General features: G+C 39.5%; 3 protein-coding genes and 1 non-coding gene across 7 annotated transcripts in view; 2 read left to right on the forward strand and 2 right to left on the reverse strand.

Moving 5' to 3' along the window:
* Window positions 1-401, reverse strand: part of LOC118413128 (doublecortin domain-containing protein 1-like) — a 33,607-nt gene extending 33,206 nt beyond the window's left edge. Inside the window, exons 1-2 of the mRNA XM_035816306.1 lie at window positions 397-401; window positions 252-298 (exon numbers count right to left, since the gene is read on the reverse strand). Of these exons, the coding sequence (XP_035672199.1) occupies window positions 252-298; window positions 397-401 (52 nt within the window). The remainder of the gene's footprint in view (window positions 1-251; window positions 299-396) is intronic.
* A 344-nt stretch (window positions 402-745) lies between these two features.
* LOC118413529 lies at window positions 746-12,026 on the reverse strand. The gene is made up of 3 exons (XM_035817051.1): window positions 11,832-12,026; window positions 7,700-7,851; window positions 746-1,017 (listed from the first exon to the last, which is right to left on the reverse strand). Exons 2-3 carry the CDS (start codon window positions 7,837-7,839, stop codon window positions 759-761), a joined length of 399 nt encoding a protein of 132 aa, XP_035672944.1. The 5' UTR covers window positions 7,840-7,851; window positions 11,832-12,026; the 3' UTR covers window positions 746-758.
* A 585-nt stretch (window positions 12,027-12,611) lies between these two features.
* LOC118415065 lies at window positions 12,612-12,718 on the forward strand. The gene has a single exon (XR_004831067.1). It is a non-coding gene; the product is annotated as a U6 spliceosomal RNA (small nuclear RNA).
* Window positions 12,719-14,838: 2,120 nt separating this feature from the next.
* The window catches only part of LOC118413247 (AP-2 complex subunit alpha-2-like), a 41,661-nt gene continuing 39,705 nt past the window's right edge, over window positions 14,839-16,794 (forward strand). For 2 of the 4 annotated variants that reach the window (XM_035816487.1, XM_035816489.1), the window contains exon 1: window positions 14,839-15,200. In XM_035816487.1, the coding sequence (XP_035672380.1) occupies window positions 15,134-15,200 (67 nt within the window). In that variant the 5' untranslated portion in view covers window positions 14,839-15,133. The remainder of the gene's footprint in view (window positions 15,201-16,794) is intronic. The other 2 variants (XM_035816488.1, XM_035816490.1) reach the window with 1 other exon arrangement.

Consider the following 16,794-nt stretch of genomic DNA (forward strand, 5'->3'; position numbering starts at 1 on the left):
CTACTACTGTATACTATTAGAAGTTAGATTGCTAATTGATAATCTTGTGTACGTTTGCTGTCAGTTTAAAGACATTCATGATAAGCAAATAAACTGCTGTCAGCTACTGACCTTCAAAAATTTAATCCAGAAGTAACAAAGTGCACCTAAGAAGCTCTCGTGTTCGGAAAAAAAAAATTCTTACTACTATAATTAACATTTTATCTGCGCATTGTTTGCCATACATGACATATATATAATTTCTGCCTCACCTGTCCTTGCAGAAGATTGTGGTGCATAGGAGGAGAATGAATTTGACCTGAAATAAAAAAGACGAAAAAAATCAACATTGTACAAATATACATGACTACTATGATCACTCTATGGACTGGTAATCTTTGCATAACTAGCAAATACTCCATGTTTCAACCTCATATTGTATGTGTTGATTCAGTGACATGACTCAGAATATCGACATACTGCACATTTCTTATCAGAGACATTCGCATAGTTTTGCATAGTAAGCACATAGTGTATGTGTGTTGTTAAGTTGGCTTATCCTAATTTGAGCTTTGTGTTGGTTATGATATTTGTTCATGTATTTATGAGTATTATTATTTGATTATGATTATTATTGTTATGATTTCGGTATGGCAGCTTTGAAAAGGTGTCTTTCGACACCTGTTCTGCCATTCCCTCCATTTGTCATTGTACATGGAGAATCCAAATAAATAAGTAAATAAATAAAAAATAAATAATGGCACTGTAGCTGTTCTCTCCTACCTGGCTCTATTCCTAGTAGCTGGAGCACTGGATGGCCTTTTTCTCTTTTCCTTCATGGTCTTCTGTTCTGCTTCAAACCCTGCAGGATCTGCTATGAACTTGGCGTCGATCCTCGACCTTTCCCGCGAGGCAGAGCGGCCTTGTACGGACGCTGACATCGGCCGCGCGGCCCCCTTTCCGGGGCCGGTCCCCTGCGCGTACCGGATGCCTCCATTCAGCAGCTGCTGTAGGTAGGGGGATGGGGTGTGGGTGGCTCTGAAATAAATATCAATCATATTATATTGAGATTCGTTGCATGGAAAAATTCATATTTTGTCTAAACACTGGGTTCTAGCAAGCCGACCATTTTTTTCTCAGTTGGGCAAAAAATCCTAATCCTAATTCAATCTGTCATTGAATGCTATGCGGTACCGGGTACATCAAAATACTAGAAGAAGAAAAACTTTACTGCACAACAATTGTACAAGGTTCAATGTATAGTAATCTATATATATCATATGTGGGAGTTGAACTATTGCTGATAACTAACATTTATATAATCCAACCTAACCCAACAGTATAGACAATCTATTCAATGTTATACAATCTAATACTAGTAATAGTTTAGAACATTATGTCAATAACAGCATGCTGCTTCAATATTTTTGCAAAGAACTGTTTATGGATTGACCTACATAGGACCTGGTAATGTCTGAGGTTGGCACACCTGTTACACAAGTAACATTTGCTGCTTCACTGAATTCAAAAGAAGAAAAGTACTTAGGCCAGTTAGGGCCATCACAAAACAGGAAGACATCTTACAATGCCCATTAATGTTTTCCACTCAACCAAGCAAACACTCACCCCTTGCTTAATTTTACAAATTTTTCCATATCAACAAATGACAGAGGTCCTTTCTGCTTTGTCACTGCCATGATGTGCGCAAAAGAAAGTTTACCGAACAACGGCTAGTAGTAAAAGTGAGTCGTTACGATAACAGACAATTCTGGCAGGTACCGAGGATGGAAACTGTTTATCTTGCAACGTGCGCCGTGGTCAACACGACCAGGCTGGTAAGACGATAGCGCACCTTTCACGTCCGACAATGGAGAACAGTATGCTTTACACTGCCTTTTCACGCATGGCTTGAGGTGTGAAAAAGGCAGGGAGAGCGATAGGAAGCCTTAATAGTCTGGAGTAGCCTATACAGGTGGTAGGAACTAGGGCACCAGCAATAGAGACCATAATTGTTATCCTTTGGTTTATCCCCTACCTTTATTGTGGGGAGGATCGTTTTGAAACGTGATATGAGGCATCTAATGCTAGTATATAGATTTGACTGTCTTGCATGTGTATCGCATATCAAGCTACTGCTAATTGCTGCCAACAATAACTGATCAAACCTGTTTCTCCTGTATAGTAGACGATTCACTCCCCCATGACGACCAGAGGTTAAAAGATCATCATATATTGAATAATTCAACTTGTCATCATGATAGTATTATACAATAATGAGAATTCGCAATGTCGACCACTGTTGAAGACTTTCCCAACGAGGGAGCAAACCTGCATGCATCAAGTCTTCACATGTAGGCCAGACTTTGGCAAGCAACTGTTGTTCTGTTATTTTTGTTGCTTGCTTGCACTTTGTCTTAAGAAGTAGCAGCCACACGCCAGCGTGAAAAAGATCCTCACACCCGTGTTTACACAAAATACTGGACAACCTTGAATACAAATTCCCAACTGCCATGGACATGAAAAGGCCAAGTTTATATTTTCCCGGGGACTTTTCCCATTTGCACCTTGTTGGGACATTTTGAGCCACAATCTGTGTTTCATCTGAGGTTTCTCCAGTGGTTAAAATTTCTTGAAGCAATGAAAAGTGGAAAGCATTTTTTTAACGTGCTTCCAAATGACTAGAATATACAACAGTTTGACAATTATTCAATTGCCCAATTTGCATATTTCATGCTTTTTCAGAAAAATATCTTTCCAACTGAACTTTAACAAAATGCTCCCTGGATGTCGGTAAAGAGATTCCATTATCATGGATGAAATTTACATGTATTAGTACTCCTGTCAATCATACATGGCTTTGCATCTTCGATAACTGAAATTCATGCTGAATCAAATCTATATTTTATTAACTAAAGACACAAGTTACCTTGTCTGATCATACACTTGCACACCACCTGCACTATAGACCTACATGTGTTGCTAGTCTGCAAGCTACGATTAAATAGTACATAATGTAGTCATCATCATGATGATGATGCAAATATAATCGTTCCTGTGGTTGAAGGTGTGTGTCCCTTGATCTCTCTGCTGCCTATAGCGTACGTGGGTGGTGTGTCCTCATTATCAGCATGTTCCCAGTCATGCTTCTGATACAGGGACCATCCATGTCATTATTGAAAAGGGTAGTCTTGTCACAGGCCTCATAATACGTCTGCTTTCCTTCCAATCGTTTTGTAAAATGATATTATTCTAAAACATTTGTCATTGAAGGACTTAGGAGAAGGCAGTGCTTTTCCCCCAATCCTCATGGAAGGCCTAGATAATTCAGATTCATTGAAGATCATGATAAATATTCACAACTAATGCTTTTTTTCTTATCATATCAAACAAAATATTTGAAAATTTCAAATGAGATAATATTTCAGTTGGATACAGAACAACGTATCCCATTTGCAAATCTCAAAACTCATTATGAAAATCATAGCAGAAAGATATCTAGAAATCCCCCTCCCAACTATGGTATTACTGTACCATCCCTAAGCCCCCTATCACACAATTTGGAGTACAGGACCAATGATGATTCACAGGTACCCGTCAATTTAACGCCTAATGAAATATTCATACCGAGAGAAAACGCACTGAGAGTCCTATCTCACGGAAATGAATTCACAATCACTGAACGTCATACATTTTATTCTTGTCTCCTTCCATAATCTTACCTGATATTATCACGGTATTTTAAAGTTGATATCTGAAGGAGCGCATCGCAAAATATCATCCAAAAATATAGACTATTCCAAATCAGTTTTAATTCACAAATGATGAAACTATACAAGAAAAAGAAGTGATTGATATCACTAAGTCTCCCCCTTAACACGAAATGGTACGGTCCTAGTTTGAAATGTCCCTGTGAGTTTGACGCCCCCGACGACGAATGATAGACCGGTGTCATAAAGAGGTCATTTCCTCGCACTCTCTTTTGCATTTCATTGGAGTTTCCCCAGGCATCATGCATAACCCGTAACCTGTCATCTCACACGAAAAGCAGCTCCGCATCAAAAACACACTTCTCCTGAATTCCAAACTACGCCCGCAGTTATCTCTGAGGTGCACCCTCCTCTCCACATAATATATTCCCCGGCTTAAGTGGAAACACATGATTCACCATAACACGGTGCAGCAGTGTAACTTGGTGCTCAGTGTGGGCAGGCTGTGTCCTGTGGGCAATGCTGTCATCTCTCTGCCGTCCCCGTCGACAGCGTGTCAGTTCCCCCGTCACCTGGGACCAGCCCCAACCCATCCGTACAGAGGAAATTAATTACCACGCATGCTAATCACGCCACATTCCTCTCCAATCTGAAAACCCCCTTCTGTGGTTTGTCGTGAGGAGGGGATTGTACCGGTGCTATACACGGAGAGTCTGAGCAGCCATGGAGCCCCCCAAGTCCCCGCACCCGCGCCCGAAGTCCCCGCTTCCGAAGGCCGTCAGCGAGATGCTGTCCGAGAGTAAGGAGAAGATCAGCAGCATGTTCCACCACTCCCAGGATCCTCCAGCCAAAATGGCTACAGAGGTAAACCCCTCTCTGTCTCTCTCTCCTTAAAATGTCCTTCAAATGTTCTCCTCTCTCTTCCACAAGTCTGGTGTAACAACAGCAGACAGTTCAGCACCAAGATTAGGGCATCCCTCAGCGGTTTCCCTTCCTGTATCTCTCGGCTCTGATTTGATTACTAAACTATCAGTTGACGTGAGCCCACTGCGAGGGGCCATCTTTTTATTAGGGGTCACGCTGCCATGGTACCACTGCCGTATTGATTTATCTTTACCCTTCCTGCCTTGACGAAATGTTGAAAATGGGAAATAAACGGGTAGAAAAACGTTGTTCAAGGCATACCTCATTTACATTGCACGCATACACAGTTGATACGTGTGGAAAATAATTTTTTCGGATTGATAAACTGCCATTGAGATGAATGAATGAGAATCCTTCCGTGACCTTTACACCAGCTGACATTCCATTCCCAGGGGAATGACAATGAAACACACATTCATCTACATCCCCATACAAGTACACTGAACAGGCCTGTCATTTTATGCACAATGCTATCATCTGTATTTTATGAGAGAAAAGGCTAGAAATGTTGGGTAATGTTAACCTTCTTGTTAATTAACTAAGTATATCAACATGGCCAAACTGTATGTAATTAGATTTGTACCACAAGATTTTTAGACAACTGTTTTAATGAAGATATATTAATAATTATATATCAAACAGCTCTTTCAGTATCTTTCTAGACATTTTGATGTATCTACATCTTTAGAGTAATACTCAGTATTAGTTATAGTATGTGTTTTTATTCACATTCAGAGGTATTACTTAAGACTATTGAGCGAAATTTGGAAATTAGACAATTAAATGATCTACATGTACAGACTATCATTGAGAGATATGTAACCTGTATCAGAATGTTGGCAATTTTCACAATTGTACTGAACTGAACTTTTGTAAAATATATTGGCACATTACAGCTAGGACATTTTGTATGACGTATATGAGATGTGTGGCCGTGGAACAGTATATCTAGCTTATCACAAGCGTGCAGGCATCGACTTATTCCAACAGGAGTCATCGCCAATATTCCGTACTTCACCTTCCCAATGGAATGACTCAAACTTGAAACGTTATATGGAGGATTGGAGTACATAAAATGTCAGACAATTTACCATTAGGACAAAAATTGGTTACTTGCTACTATGATGTGTATGAATAATGACTAACATTACCTTTTGTCATATCAAACTACTGTGATATTGTCAAGGAATTTTTGTAATTTGTACAAATGGGAATCATTTGCCAGTCTTATGATTTTACGAATTTTGGTAGCTTTTTCCATTTCCTGTCCATATATTGAGTAAGAAATTCAATATGAATTGGTAGATTATATTTTAAAGTTTTGATCAATGTCAAATTGGTAATTGTGTTCTTTCACTGTTAGCCTATAATGTGTCATTCTAGCAGTTCCCATTTCATGACAGCATCAAGCTCACAGTTACGATCACACATCATTGATAGTAAAAGACTGAAAAAGGAATTTTCTGCCTTCAATTCTGCATTCCCAGTTGATAATAAAATTAATAATGTTGACATGTGACAATTCTGCTTTCCTTTTGCAGTGCAATTTGGTAAAAATGAAGCTTCCATGATTATTCTCAATGTTTTCCATATATTCACACATAATGGCACTGACATCACTGCCACTTTTATAACATTCAGTGAATCAATTTACCCCATTACATGTCAATGATTGAATTGTACACTGCCATGATGGGTAATAGTATTCAAGGGACTATAAGTAGCTTTCTTATTCATACAGTGTGGGCTAGATTAGGCTTGTAGTGTTGTTAATAGTTGTTGCCATACATTGTATCTTATTCAATTGTTGAGCAATGAAATTCATTCATTTATTCATAACAATCAACATTTTCTGAAATGTTTCAGATAGTTTTTCTGTATTTGCAAAATTCATATAGAATGAATAAAGGAAGGAAGGATCTTTATTGCTCAACATTTATACAGTGCGTGACAAAAACCATCAATGCAATAATACTATGTCTAATGTTAGTCAATTCTCAAGTATATTACTACATGTATTACCGTAATGTGGTTATCAGATCATGGCATGCTTTACAAGAAAGGCTTGGAATTAATTTTGGGGAACAGGTACACTGGTGTAACTAAACTAAAATTTGAATGCATAGAATATCAGCAAAACATAATTACAAACCTTACTGTCTAGTACCTCTATTTAGAGCTTCGCTAAGTTGGATCTGAAATTCTGTTACTGATTTGAACAAGTGATAGTTACCACAAAGGTTTTAGTATTCTTCATGACATTTAGATTTCAAGCAAATTCTGTATACTAGTGAACAATTACCTTTATGTACATTCATATGTAACCCATATATATAGATGATTAATTATGCTGTATATTCTAAGGTGCAGTTTCTTTGGCTCCTACAATGTACTTCATTAAAGCAGCTTAATTAAGTATGATTGTGACAAATTGTGGTTGCCAATATGAATCTACATATAGGTGACCTTTTGAATATGACCTTGTATCATCCAATGTGCAATTACATGTATTCTAATTTTTTCTTTGCTGTTGATACTATTTTACACACAAATTGTATTCAAAAGGTTTAATAGAGACAGTGACATTGTGTGAATGGGTATAGCTAGCAGAATACACATTTGTTGGAATAGGTTATTATTTTGCCTCAAAATCTTGTCTGACAGAGACAAGAAAAAACATGTACATTTACTCCAAACTGACTGATATAGTTACGAAGTCTTCCTTCAAAGGTACAAAATACATTGAGTACCTACAACATGATATTATTACTCAATGGATTTTGTCATCAGTCTAGGTGCTTGAAACAATTTTGCATTTTTTCTAAAATATGAGCCACAGAGCCTACTCATACATATATATAGTTTTGTTCATAACTGTAACTTGCAAATTTGCAATGCATGAAAGCATCTACAGTGTACAAACAGAAGAGGAAACAAGATCAGAGGGGATATTGTCAACCGAGAAGAATCACGAAGGGAAACTACGATCTGGCTGTGCAACATCAAGGCAATCTCCCAAACATCCTAGATTTCATTTTAACTCTATTATCATGTTAACTCAACCTATCAAAGGCTGCACGTCAACTCACCCCTTGTCCTTGGTCGCCTTCCTGATCTCGTCCAGATACTGCGCCACAATCAGGTCCTCGTAGCTGACGGTCCCGCTCGCTGAGCGGCCCAGTTTGTGGGTGGACAGGGACTTGGGCTTGTCTCTCTCACGCTTGGACATGGCTGCGACAGTCTGATGTAGGCAGAAACAAAATATATTCATTTATTTGGTACTTCTTAAACGATAAAGGACATATTGAATCATGATGCTAAAAAGGGGAAAAGTTACTTAGCTTGTGCTTGTGGCTATTTGCTTTTTACTGTCAATATCTGACTCAACACAATGATATAGAACAGTCCTGCCATAAAAAGATTAACAGGAAATACATGTGGTAACAAAATGCTCCAAGCACAAAATCATTTTCATACTGAATCCTACGAAATGCTATAAGTGTCATCTACAATAACTGTAGTACACAGACAGACAATTTGCCCACTATAGCCTTTAACCATGATATCTCACCAAACTATGTTAATTTGTTAAAACTCTCAACACAAATGATTTGTCTGATTGTTTGATGATAACAAAGTACAACATGCTTTAAACAAAAAGAAACGACAAAAGACACTTATCTAATTGTACCTGACGATCTGCTGTTCACTTTGATTTTGGCCGTGGACACTTAAATGTTTAATGACACATACTTACCTGTCATAGCAACGGGGGCAACACACCCAAACTTTGGGGTCGGTGGGGACTGCACTATTATGAAGTGATAAACTAGTAAAGTTATCGCTGTTACAGTCATCATGTTTTGCCACATGGGGAATCATTTACATACTAGTAGTAATGCTCTTTACAATTCCACTCATTTCCAGACATCCAATCTCACAAAACCATGTTGGCTTTGAATGTGTAAATGTATGTACATGTACATGTGCTGTCGTTGATGTTTAAGACAGCAATTTGCGAAACTCAAAATTATCATTGTTATACTATGGAATAGGTAAATATCTGAAATAAGGGATATCAACTATGCCTTGCTTCAATCACATCATTGGAATCTTTTATATTTCCATCAAGTCAAAACATACTATTAGCAGATAGTGATTTTCAGAATAAGACTTGCTTACAGTTGCTCCACACTATCATAGTCAAATCATGTTTCAAAGTCATTTTCACAGTGACTGAATCCTATTCCCATACCACCTGACTTGGACATACATTTGTGACTCCTTTACTAGTAGCAGCCTTGCCAAGATTTTGTATCACAGTGTAGCATTCCAGGCCCAAGTCTAATAACTGTTACTGTTGTAAATTCCCAATGTTCCAGCCCCACTAAATGTCTCACATTAAGCGGTGCCCATGGCTTCCAGGTGAGAGTTAGGGACGTTTGATCCATTAAAACGTCAAGTGAGGCTGAGTAAATATGGTCATGGCTGTTAACTCTGCCACCCCGCCTTCTATATACACATCACAAGACGGGCATTGTTACTGTACCTTATTGGCAACAAGAAACTTTATCTAATTATATGTTTACCAAAATACCAATAAAGATCATTGATATTCCTTTTCAGAACTCAGCTCAACTGTGAATAGGTCTTAGCATCTAAACCGGGAGAGTTAAGGTTTTAAAGGATGTGTTCTTTTAAAGTTTACATAAGCTAATCTCTGAAAGTTTTTTTAGTATTTCCAGAAAGACAAATTCATTTGACACTTCATCCTGTATTAATATTATGAGTCACCGTGGCAAAATTTTACATGTTGTTGTTTGTGCATGTATCTTTGTTCAATATGAGATTTTTCAACCTAATGAAATTCAGTTCTGTTCACAGTGGTATTTACAAAGTCCTAAGGTAATGAGCTCTGTTCACAGTGTAACGTTGACAGCTGACTTGGTATCCAAACAACACGCACATGCGGTACTGCCTAGAGGCAGCACAACGCTTTGTGCTGGTGTGTACAAATGTACATGTCATTGTTGTCTGATACCTTGTTCAACTTCACCTGACTTTTACAGGGAAGAGTGGGATTTGAATCTCCTCTAGAAGGGTAATACCTTCCAATTTGTTCCCATGACAACACCATGTACAACAAATTTAAAGTACTTGTATCCCCTAAGGGCTTAGCACACTTGAGTGGCCATAATGTAATTTTTATCTATAAACTCCTTGGTAATTTTCAGCTTATAGTTGGAGGAAGCCACAAAGCACAGAGCATCTTATTGGGTATAGACAAAAGAATTGTGCTCTTTCTGAATCGGAGAGCCATGTGCTCATTAAGATATGATCATTCTGCACTGTTTGTTAGTCTTTTTTTTTTTCATTACACATTTGTATAGTGATTTAGTGATCTGTCCCATTAAACTGATAAGAATACAGAGAGGTGTTCTTGGAAGCATTCTCAGTCTGGTAACCTAGCAGGTAATGTTGTGTATCACCCTGGGGCAAAACAGCCAAACTGACATATGAAAAACATTGAAATTACATTAACATGCCCGTTACTAGTCTTGTGTTTTAAGTTCTATTCAGACGATAGATATTTTTTGCTCATCTTTTTGAAATGAGATGTTATCCATTTTTCTTATAATTATATCCGAAGTCATCCTATCATGTTGATATCGAGAAAAACATTAAACAAGCCATTGTATACATACAAAATTAATGTAATGTTGAACAATATAAGTACAGTCAAACCTGTATTAGGGGCCACCTCTACAGAGGGGCCACCTGTCCATAGTGGCCACTTTTTGTCGGTCCCTTGGGTATTTTATCTACAAGTTACCACCTCTATACAGAGGCCACCTGTCTATAGTGGCCAAATTTGTCCGGTCCCTTGAGTGGCCGCTATAGACAGGTTTGACTGTACACACAGACACAGGTGTATAGTCCATTTGGTACAACTGAAGTTGTGGGGTGGCACAAGCAGTAAGACTGTTGTTTCAGCATGTCAGGTAGAACACTTGAACTTCTGAACAAATGTCAACCCATTGCCTTTATTTTCCCACTTCAACCTACTTTCTACTAGCTGACTTACATGACTGTACTACAGTAGAATAGATTATGGACATATAAGTTGCGAAGCTCAAAGGATTTTTGGATACAATGGTTGTCTTTCTCTATTGTAATGTATGTATAGGAAGGCAGGAGCCAATGTACATGTACACTGCAGGTATAAATTGTTTGTGACAAATCCAGGGTGTGTATAACTTATAAGGAGACACCAGCAGCTGTACAAGTGTATGGCCTAATCTCATGTCAGACTGGTTTTCTAAATTACCATCCTTGAAGTCAGACTCTGGATCGAGTAAAGACTCTTTTCTACAATACAGTAAGCTGGGGGTGTGGCATTATACACCAAAAAAATATTATATGGGCACACAAGATGCAAACAAAAAACACTTGAGGGACTCCTCCCCAAGGGGCCAATTAGTAGGAGGGTGCTGAGAGGGTGATATAGGAGACCAGATTTGTACAGGGATTGCTCAAGAATGCTGACTTTAACTTATTTGTCAGTAAGGTTAATTTTTTGACTGATTTAGAAATGATGATACATTTAGGCACGACTTCAGTGTTTGTGTTATAGATAGAATGGAAATCAAGACAAGAAAATTAATAAATCTTAGTCTCAATGTTCCACAAAGAACCTGTTGTCCTGCCCAGGCACAATATGGTCAGTAAATTATTACATGATGTACAATCGTTACAACATAAATACAAAAGGTCATTTTTTTTTCAATACATCATCATTACAGTACTATTATTATTAGAGAGTTGTCTGTTTTTGAGAAGTAATAACACCCTGCATGGTACTAGTATTCTGAATCAACAGTCTTTGGTCGTGTGCTAATTAACGTGTAATTAGAACATAATTGGTCCAATTATCATTAGAGCAGTATTTCACCTTCCCTAGCGGAAGAAGAAAACTGAACCTGAATTCGTAATTCCAAACTTGAACAGAACCAAAAATAACAGATCCTCTAATTTTCAACTATCCACAAGCAATAAAGCCACATAGCATCGTGAAATTCGTCCAAAACGAATGTTTTTCTTCCGATGCCCCCCTCCCCATTCGGTCGACATATTTCTCCGAGCTTTGTGTGAAGGACCAAAACACGGCGAACACACGAGGAAAACCGCCTCTCAAAAACGAAACCGAAGAAGCTGACTCACCTAAATTTCGTCCCTCAGTTAACTAGTGTCTTTTCCTCGCATAGGTCCTGACAATAAAGACGAACGGTTATCTGGAAAGACAAAAAGGCGGGTCGAAGTGTTGTTGTGGGTATCAAATCACCAACCAGGCGGCCGCCATGTTTCAATACGTCTCCTTGGTAATGACGTCATCCTGTAAACTTTACAGTACAGTGGCGGTGCCTAGCGAGATGTGACTGAAGCGCGTAGGATTCAGTGCACCAAAAATTGACGTTTTCGATGCATCTTAAAGGTGCAATTTGTAATACAGTGTCGAACTGCACCTGACTGCACCTGTAAGTGTGGATTTTTTTTTCTGAGTGTATATTTTTCTGAAATGTGAGTGTTTTAATAGCTTTTTAGGCACTTTCTTTGTCCATTAAGGCTAGTTTACAGGTCCCCAGGGGGGCTCTGTTAAGCACACCAGCCTCGCCAGATGTCACCTGTTCAAACAGCTACAGGGGTCACCTGATTCATGCATGACGTCACGACTCTTTATCCGCCATGAGCACGCCACAGCTACGCAAGTGGGCATGTAAAATGGTTTTCCAGCGCATCTTAAGCTAGGAATGTCAGATTTGGGGCCTTAAGAGGGAAAGTATGAAGTATGTGAATATTTTGGAAGATAGCTGTTTTCTGTGTTGTTTCCTAATTAAAATGGAAGCTAGAAAACGCGTCAGATCGGTGTTGGGTGGCCTGCCACGGACGGAAAAAGGCAACAACTTAGTTCATGTATATATGGGTTTGATTCCCTCTATGTTCGTGTTAGCTACGGCAACACATATAATAAAATTGGAACGATACAGAGAAGATTAGCATGGCCCCTGCGCAAGGATGACACGCAAATTCGTGAAGCGTTCCATATTTTTAGTGATTTTATCAAATTTTATCGACCTGGGCCTTGACAGGTGCATGTACGCTTCCATATCGCAAAGTTCCGCTTTTTAAGTCCCCCCAACCTCAATCGATCGAATTCTCCATCTGTTTCATGTTGTTCTCAAGCAAAAGTCAGAAAAAATATTCAACTTTGCAAATTAAACAACTCGCATCAAGAAAATTAAGGTTTTCCCCTCCCGGAAGTGAATTCTCTGCCTGCATTATGCCTCCCGCCGCACGATGTCGCTCATGCCACGTCCAAGTGCCTGCATAACACGTATCTGTCTCCGGGGCAGATGAAACGGTTTACTGAGTTCACTGTTGCCATATTCTCGATCCAAGAAAACTGAATCATAGTTGTGAAGATAAAAGGGTTGTGCTTTTCAGAATAATATTTCAGCATTATCTATCAACAACCCCCAGTTTTGCTCCAAAATGGAACGTTCCGGCCGAACAACAGAAGCGCCGTCACCTGTTCGATCATGATTCTATTTTGAACACTGAGTCAAAAACGGCGCGAGTAGGACAGGAATGACCGCCACCGCTATTTAGTTGATACTACCGACTGACTTTAGTTCAGCTTTTTCTCTGAGCCTTGATAATCCTCTCAGAACGGGCCGATGAAAAAGGGACGTCCAGTTCCAACTTGATCTCCGCGCAGACTTATCTGCGGCATAAAACAGTATCAAAAGCTGGCCAAGTAGTGTCCCGATTCCTAGTGGCTGTTGGGCATGACACTATTCTGCAAGCAGAGATTGGTGGGGAGTGCGGACAGAAAATGGGAGATTTGTATAAATGCCACAATCTTCCCCACCAATCTGCTTGGAGTGTATACGTAGCGCCCAACATCCACTGGGAATCTGCGGACAGTAGGTTTGATCTTGAAAAAATGCTACTACTAAGTACTAGTTAATTAGTTCATGCAAGGAGGTTAAAAATCTTTAACCTCCTTGGTTCATGTTAACATTTAACCTAGTAATAGTAATCAAACTGTGCTTCAGCCGAGTGGATGCTAATTGTCCTCCGCCCGGCACAGCTTATGCCCCATATGTCTATCAAGAAAGAGTACAAAATAGAAAGCCCGATAAAAACGACTAAAAAATAAAAACATCCAGAGCCTAATCTCCGCTTGGAGAGTACGCCCCTAGCATTGTGGGACTTGAAGTGTACAACACTGCTTTGCATGCTTTTGTTACTACCTTATAAGATCTGCTTGGGATCTTGCGCTTTCCACCTCTTCCGATCCCTATCATCTTGTTCAAAATATTAACGACAGTGTAACAACCACTGTTATCATTCTCATCCCTAGATGGACATTCTAAACAAGCAGAGAAAGGAAGCTCAAAGTTATCGTGAAGTTTAACCATTATGCCTTCAGATAAAAAATCATTTGTCTTCTCCCAGGAAAAGTTAGATAGCTCTTCTATGAAGACATCATACATCACGGTCATGTTTATTCGACATGGATAACTTTCGCGTGCATCAATTTTCGAAAAAAAAAGTTTCAAAAAAAAAAGTTTTCAACCATACTGTAACTCGCACAAAGTAGCTGTAAAATTGGCAAATACATGCCATAGATTGCAAAGAAATGTCGGAAAAGGGATATGATACAGAATAACAAAAAAGTAATTTAAACGGTCAAAAAAAATTAAAGAAGAAGATGTGAAAGAACAAAAATGAAGACTCAGATATTTGGCGTACCATACTCAGTGAGTGTGTTTACCTGGCCACATAAATTTCATTACGAAGACAACTCTCCTTTTTTTTTTTCAAATTTTCTGTATTCGCATGCTCGCATCACTGAGGGTTTCCAGAGGATATAATCCATATAATCAAATCAAAATGGGATGCAATCTTCTCTGTTACGAGATTGCAAGGGGGTTATATAACGTTAGCCTCCTTGTGATAAATAAAAATGGAATGAAATGAGGTTACAGAATAGCATGAATAGCAACTGTGTATACATATAAATTTAAAAGTCAGTAGGTATGGCCTAATACAACAATTTTTTTCCTCATACAAAGAAGTTTTGTAGAGATTTCTTAGAGGTTTTATTTGACAGTTTAAAGAATGTGAAAGTTGTAGTGCCACATCTGCCCGTTGGGCGTCGCTCCGTCCCGCCGCGCCGTCACGTGAGAAGGGGGTGGGTAGGGAGCCTCGTTCTGGCGCCGAGCGGACATGGCGGCCATTTTCTGACTCTGACGTGCCACGGCCGACATTCACGCGCAAATCCTGCCCGCTTTCCACCGTACAGAAACCCCCCACCTCACCCAGAACTGTGCCGGAGGGACCTACAACTCCCGGGACTGTGTACGAACGTTTGCGTTGTCGTTAAAACCTCCTTGTTGTGACGTTGGTTTCAGCTCGCCAGCGAGTTCCGATCGTTCACCAGGGGGACTGAGATCAGCATGCCCACCGTGGCGAAGGGAGACGGCATGCGCGGCCTCGCCGTGTTCATCTCCGACATCAGAAACTGTGAGTACAGCCCTTCCTTACTCCCTCACACCCTCCTCTTCCCCCAGAGTATCCTCTCAGGCTTGTCCTGAGCCGGACTGCGTAGTTTATAGGGTCGAAAGGTCGCAGAGTTGTACGTTTATGGCGAAGTGATCCGGTACCACCCTGCGTGTGGGGATCGTTCGTACGAAGTACGCGTTTTGGTTTCCTTTTATTTTTATTTTGTACAATCACACACGTGCGACTAGCTCGTGCAGATTTGTACCAAAACACCAACTATTATGAAGTAAAACATGATCTGTAAGAGAACACAGCGGTTTCAGCGTCTTCCTCTATCGGGAAGTGTCATTGATTTGTGCCAAGTTGTCACAGGACTGACACTCAGGACGGGGGAAATATTTGCCGCCCCTCCCCAAAAATTTGCCCATATAAATCTCTTTTTTCTTTCCACTATTTACCTACGCTCGGATTCAGATATGGTACAATTCTTTATCGTGCAAAGATGTAAATCCCACAAAATGTTACTGCATCGCTGCTGTAGCCAGATAATTAGTTTTAGAGAAGAAAATAATGGTTTATCCCTGTAAGTGTAACGGTGCGGGGAAAATCATGGTTTCAACCGGCGGTGTAGCCGCTTCCTGTGTAAGATTTTTTTGTAGTAAAAAAATACCGGAAGCGTCATGTTTTGGTTACACTATGGTGCCAGGTCAATGTTTTGCAAGTTGTAGACTCTGTATATAAATAAAGACGTGTATTTTCTGTTGTGAAACGTTCTGTAAACGGAACGGAAGTTGTGGATTTAAGGGGGAGGGGGGCGCAGGTTGGTGACATGCTCGCCCCACCCATGTACTTCCTGTGACAAGGGGGAGGGGGGCGTTGCGATCGTGGGAACTCTTCTCATCAGTTTGTGTTTCTTGGGTATCAAATGAATATTTCCAAAATGGATCTCCAGTCCAGAGGACACCTTTTTTTTCAGAATCACAATCTTTGTTGGCTCAAAATACTGTATCTACTTCATTTACTTTTGCGAAGACACTTAATTTTGCCAAAGAGGGGTAAAGGGTATGTAATCTCCAGGCAGATCTATCAGTGGCAAGTCACTATCCAAAGGGCCAATCAGTATCCAACAGGTTACCAGATATCTCTGTTGGATACTATTAAATAAATGAACAAATAGATAAATACTGGTTGGCCCTATGGATACTGCTTTGCCACTGAATTATAGATCTGCTTGGAGATAAGGTTTTGTGATGTTTGTCCGTGATTGAAACATATGTTGTAATAGTAATACATCTGAAATGCATATTTGCTGTTCACAAAGTTTAGGTCATTGCAGAAACTGCAAAAACAAAGCTACCATGAACTTTAAAAGATTTACAATACCCCCAGTGAGTTCCCGGAAAATATATCATATTGCTGGAAAAAAAATCAACAACTGCAGATAAGAAAGGAAAAAAAAAACAAGGGCTCAGTGTTATAAATAACATGTTCTAAGAAAACCAATATTAAGCATTCTGAGCCCTGCTAGACAAAGTAATAAAAAGATACAGCAGTAGTTTTGTCATTACGGTTTGACTTTCTGTTTCCATATTATTGGAAGCTCCTGTACCTAGTT

The sequence above is a fragment of the Branchiostoma floridae genome, chromosome 4 (genome assembly GCF_000003815.2).
Source record: "Branchiostoma floridae strain S238N-H82 chromosome 4, Bfl_VNyyK, whole genome shotgun sequence".
Lineage (NCBI taxonomy): Eukaryota > Metazoa > Chordata > Leptocardii > Amphioxiformes > Branchiostomatidae > Branchiostoma > Branchiostoma floridae.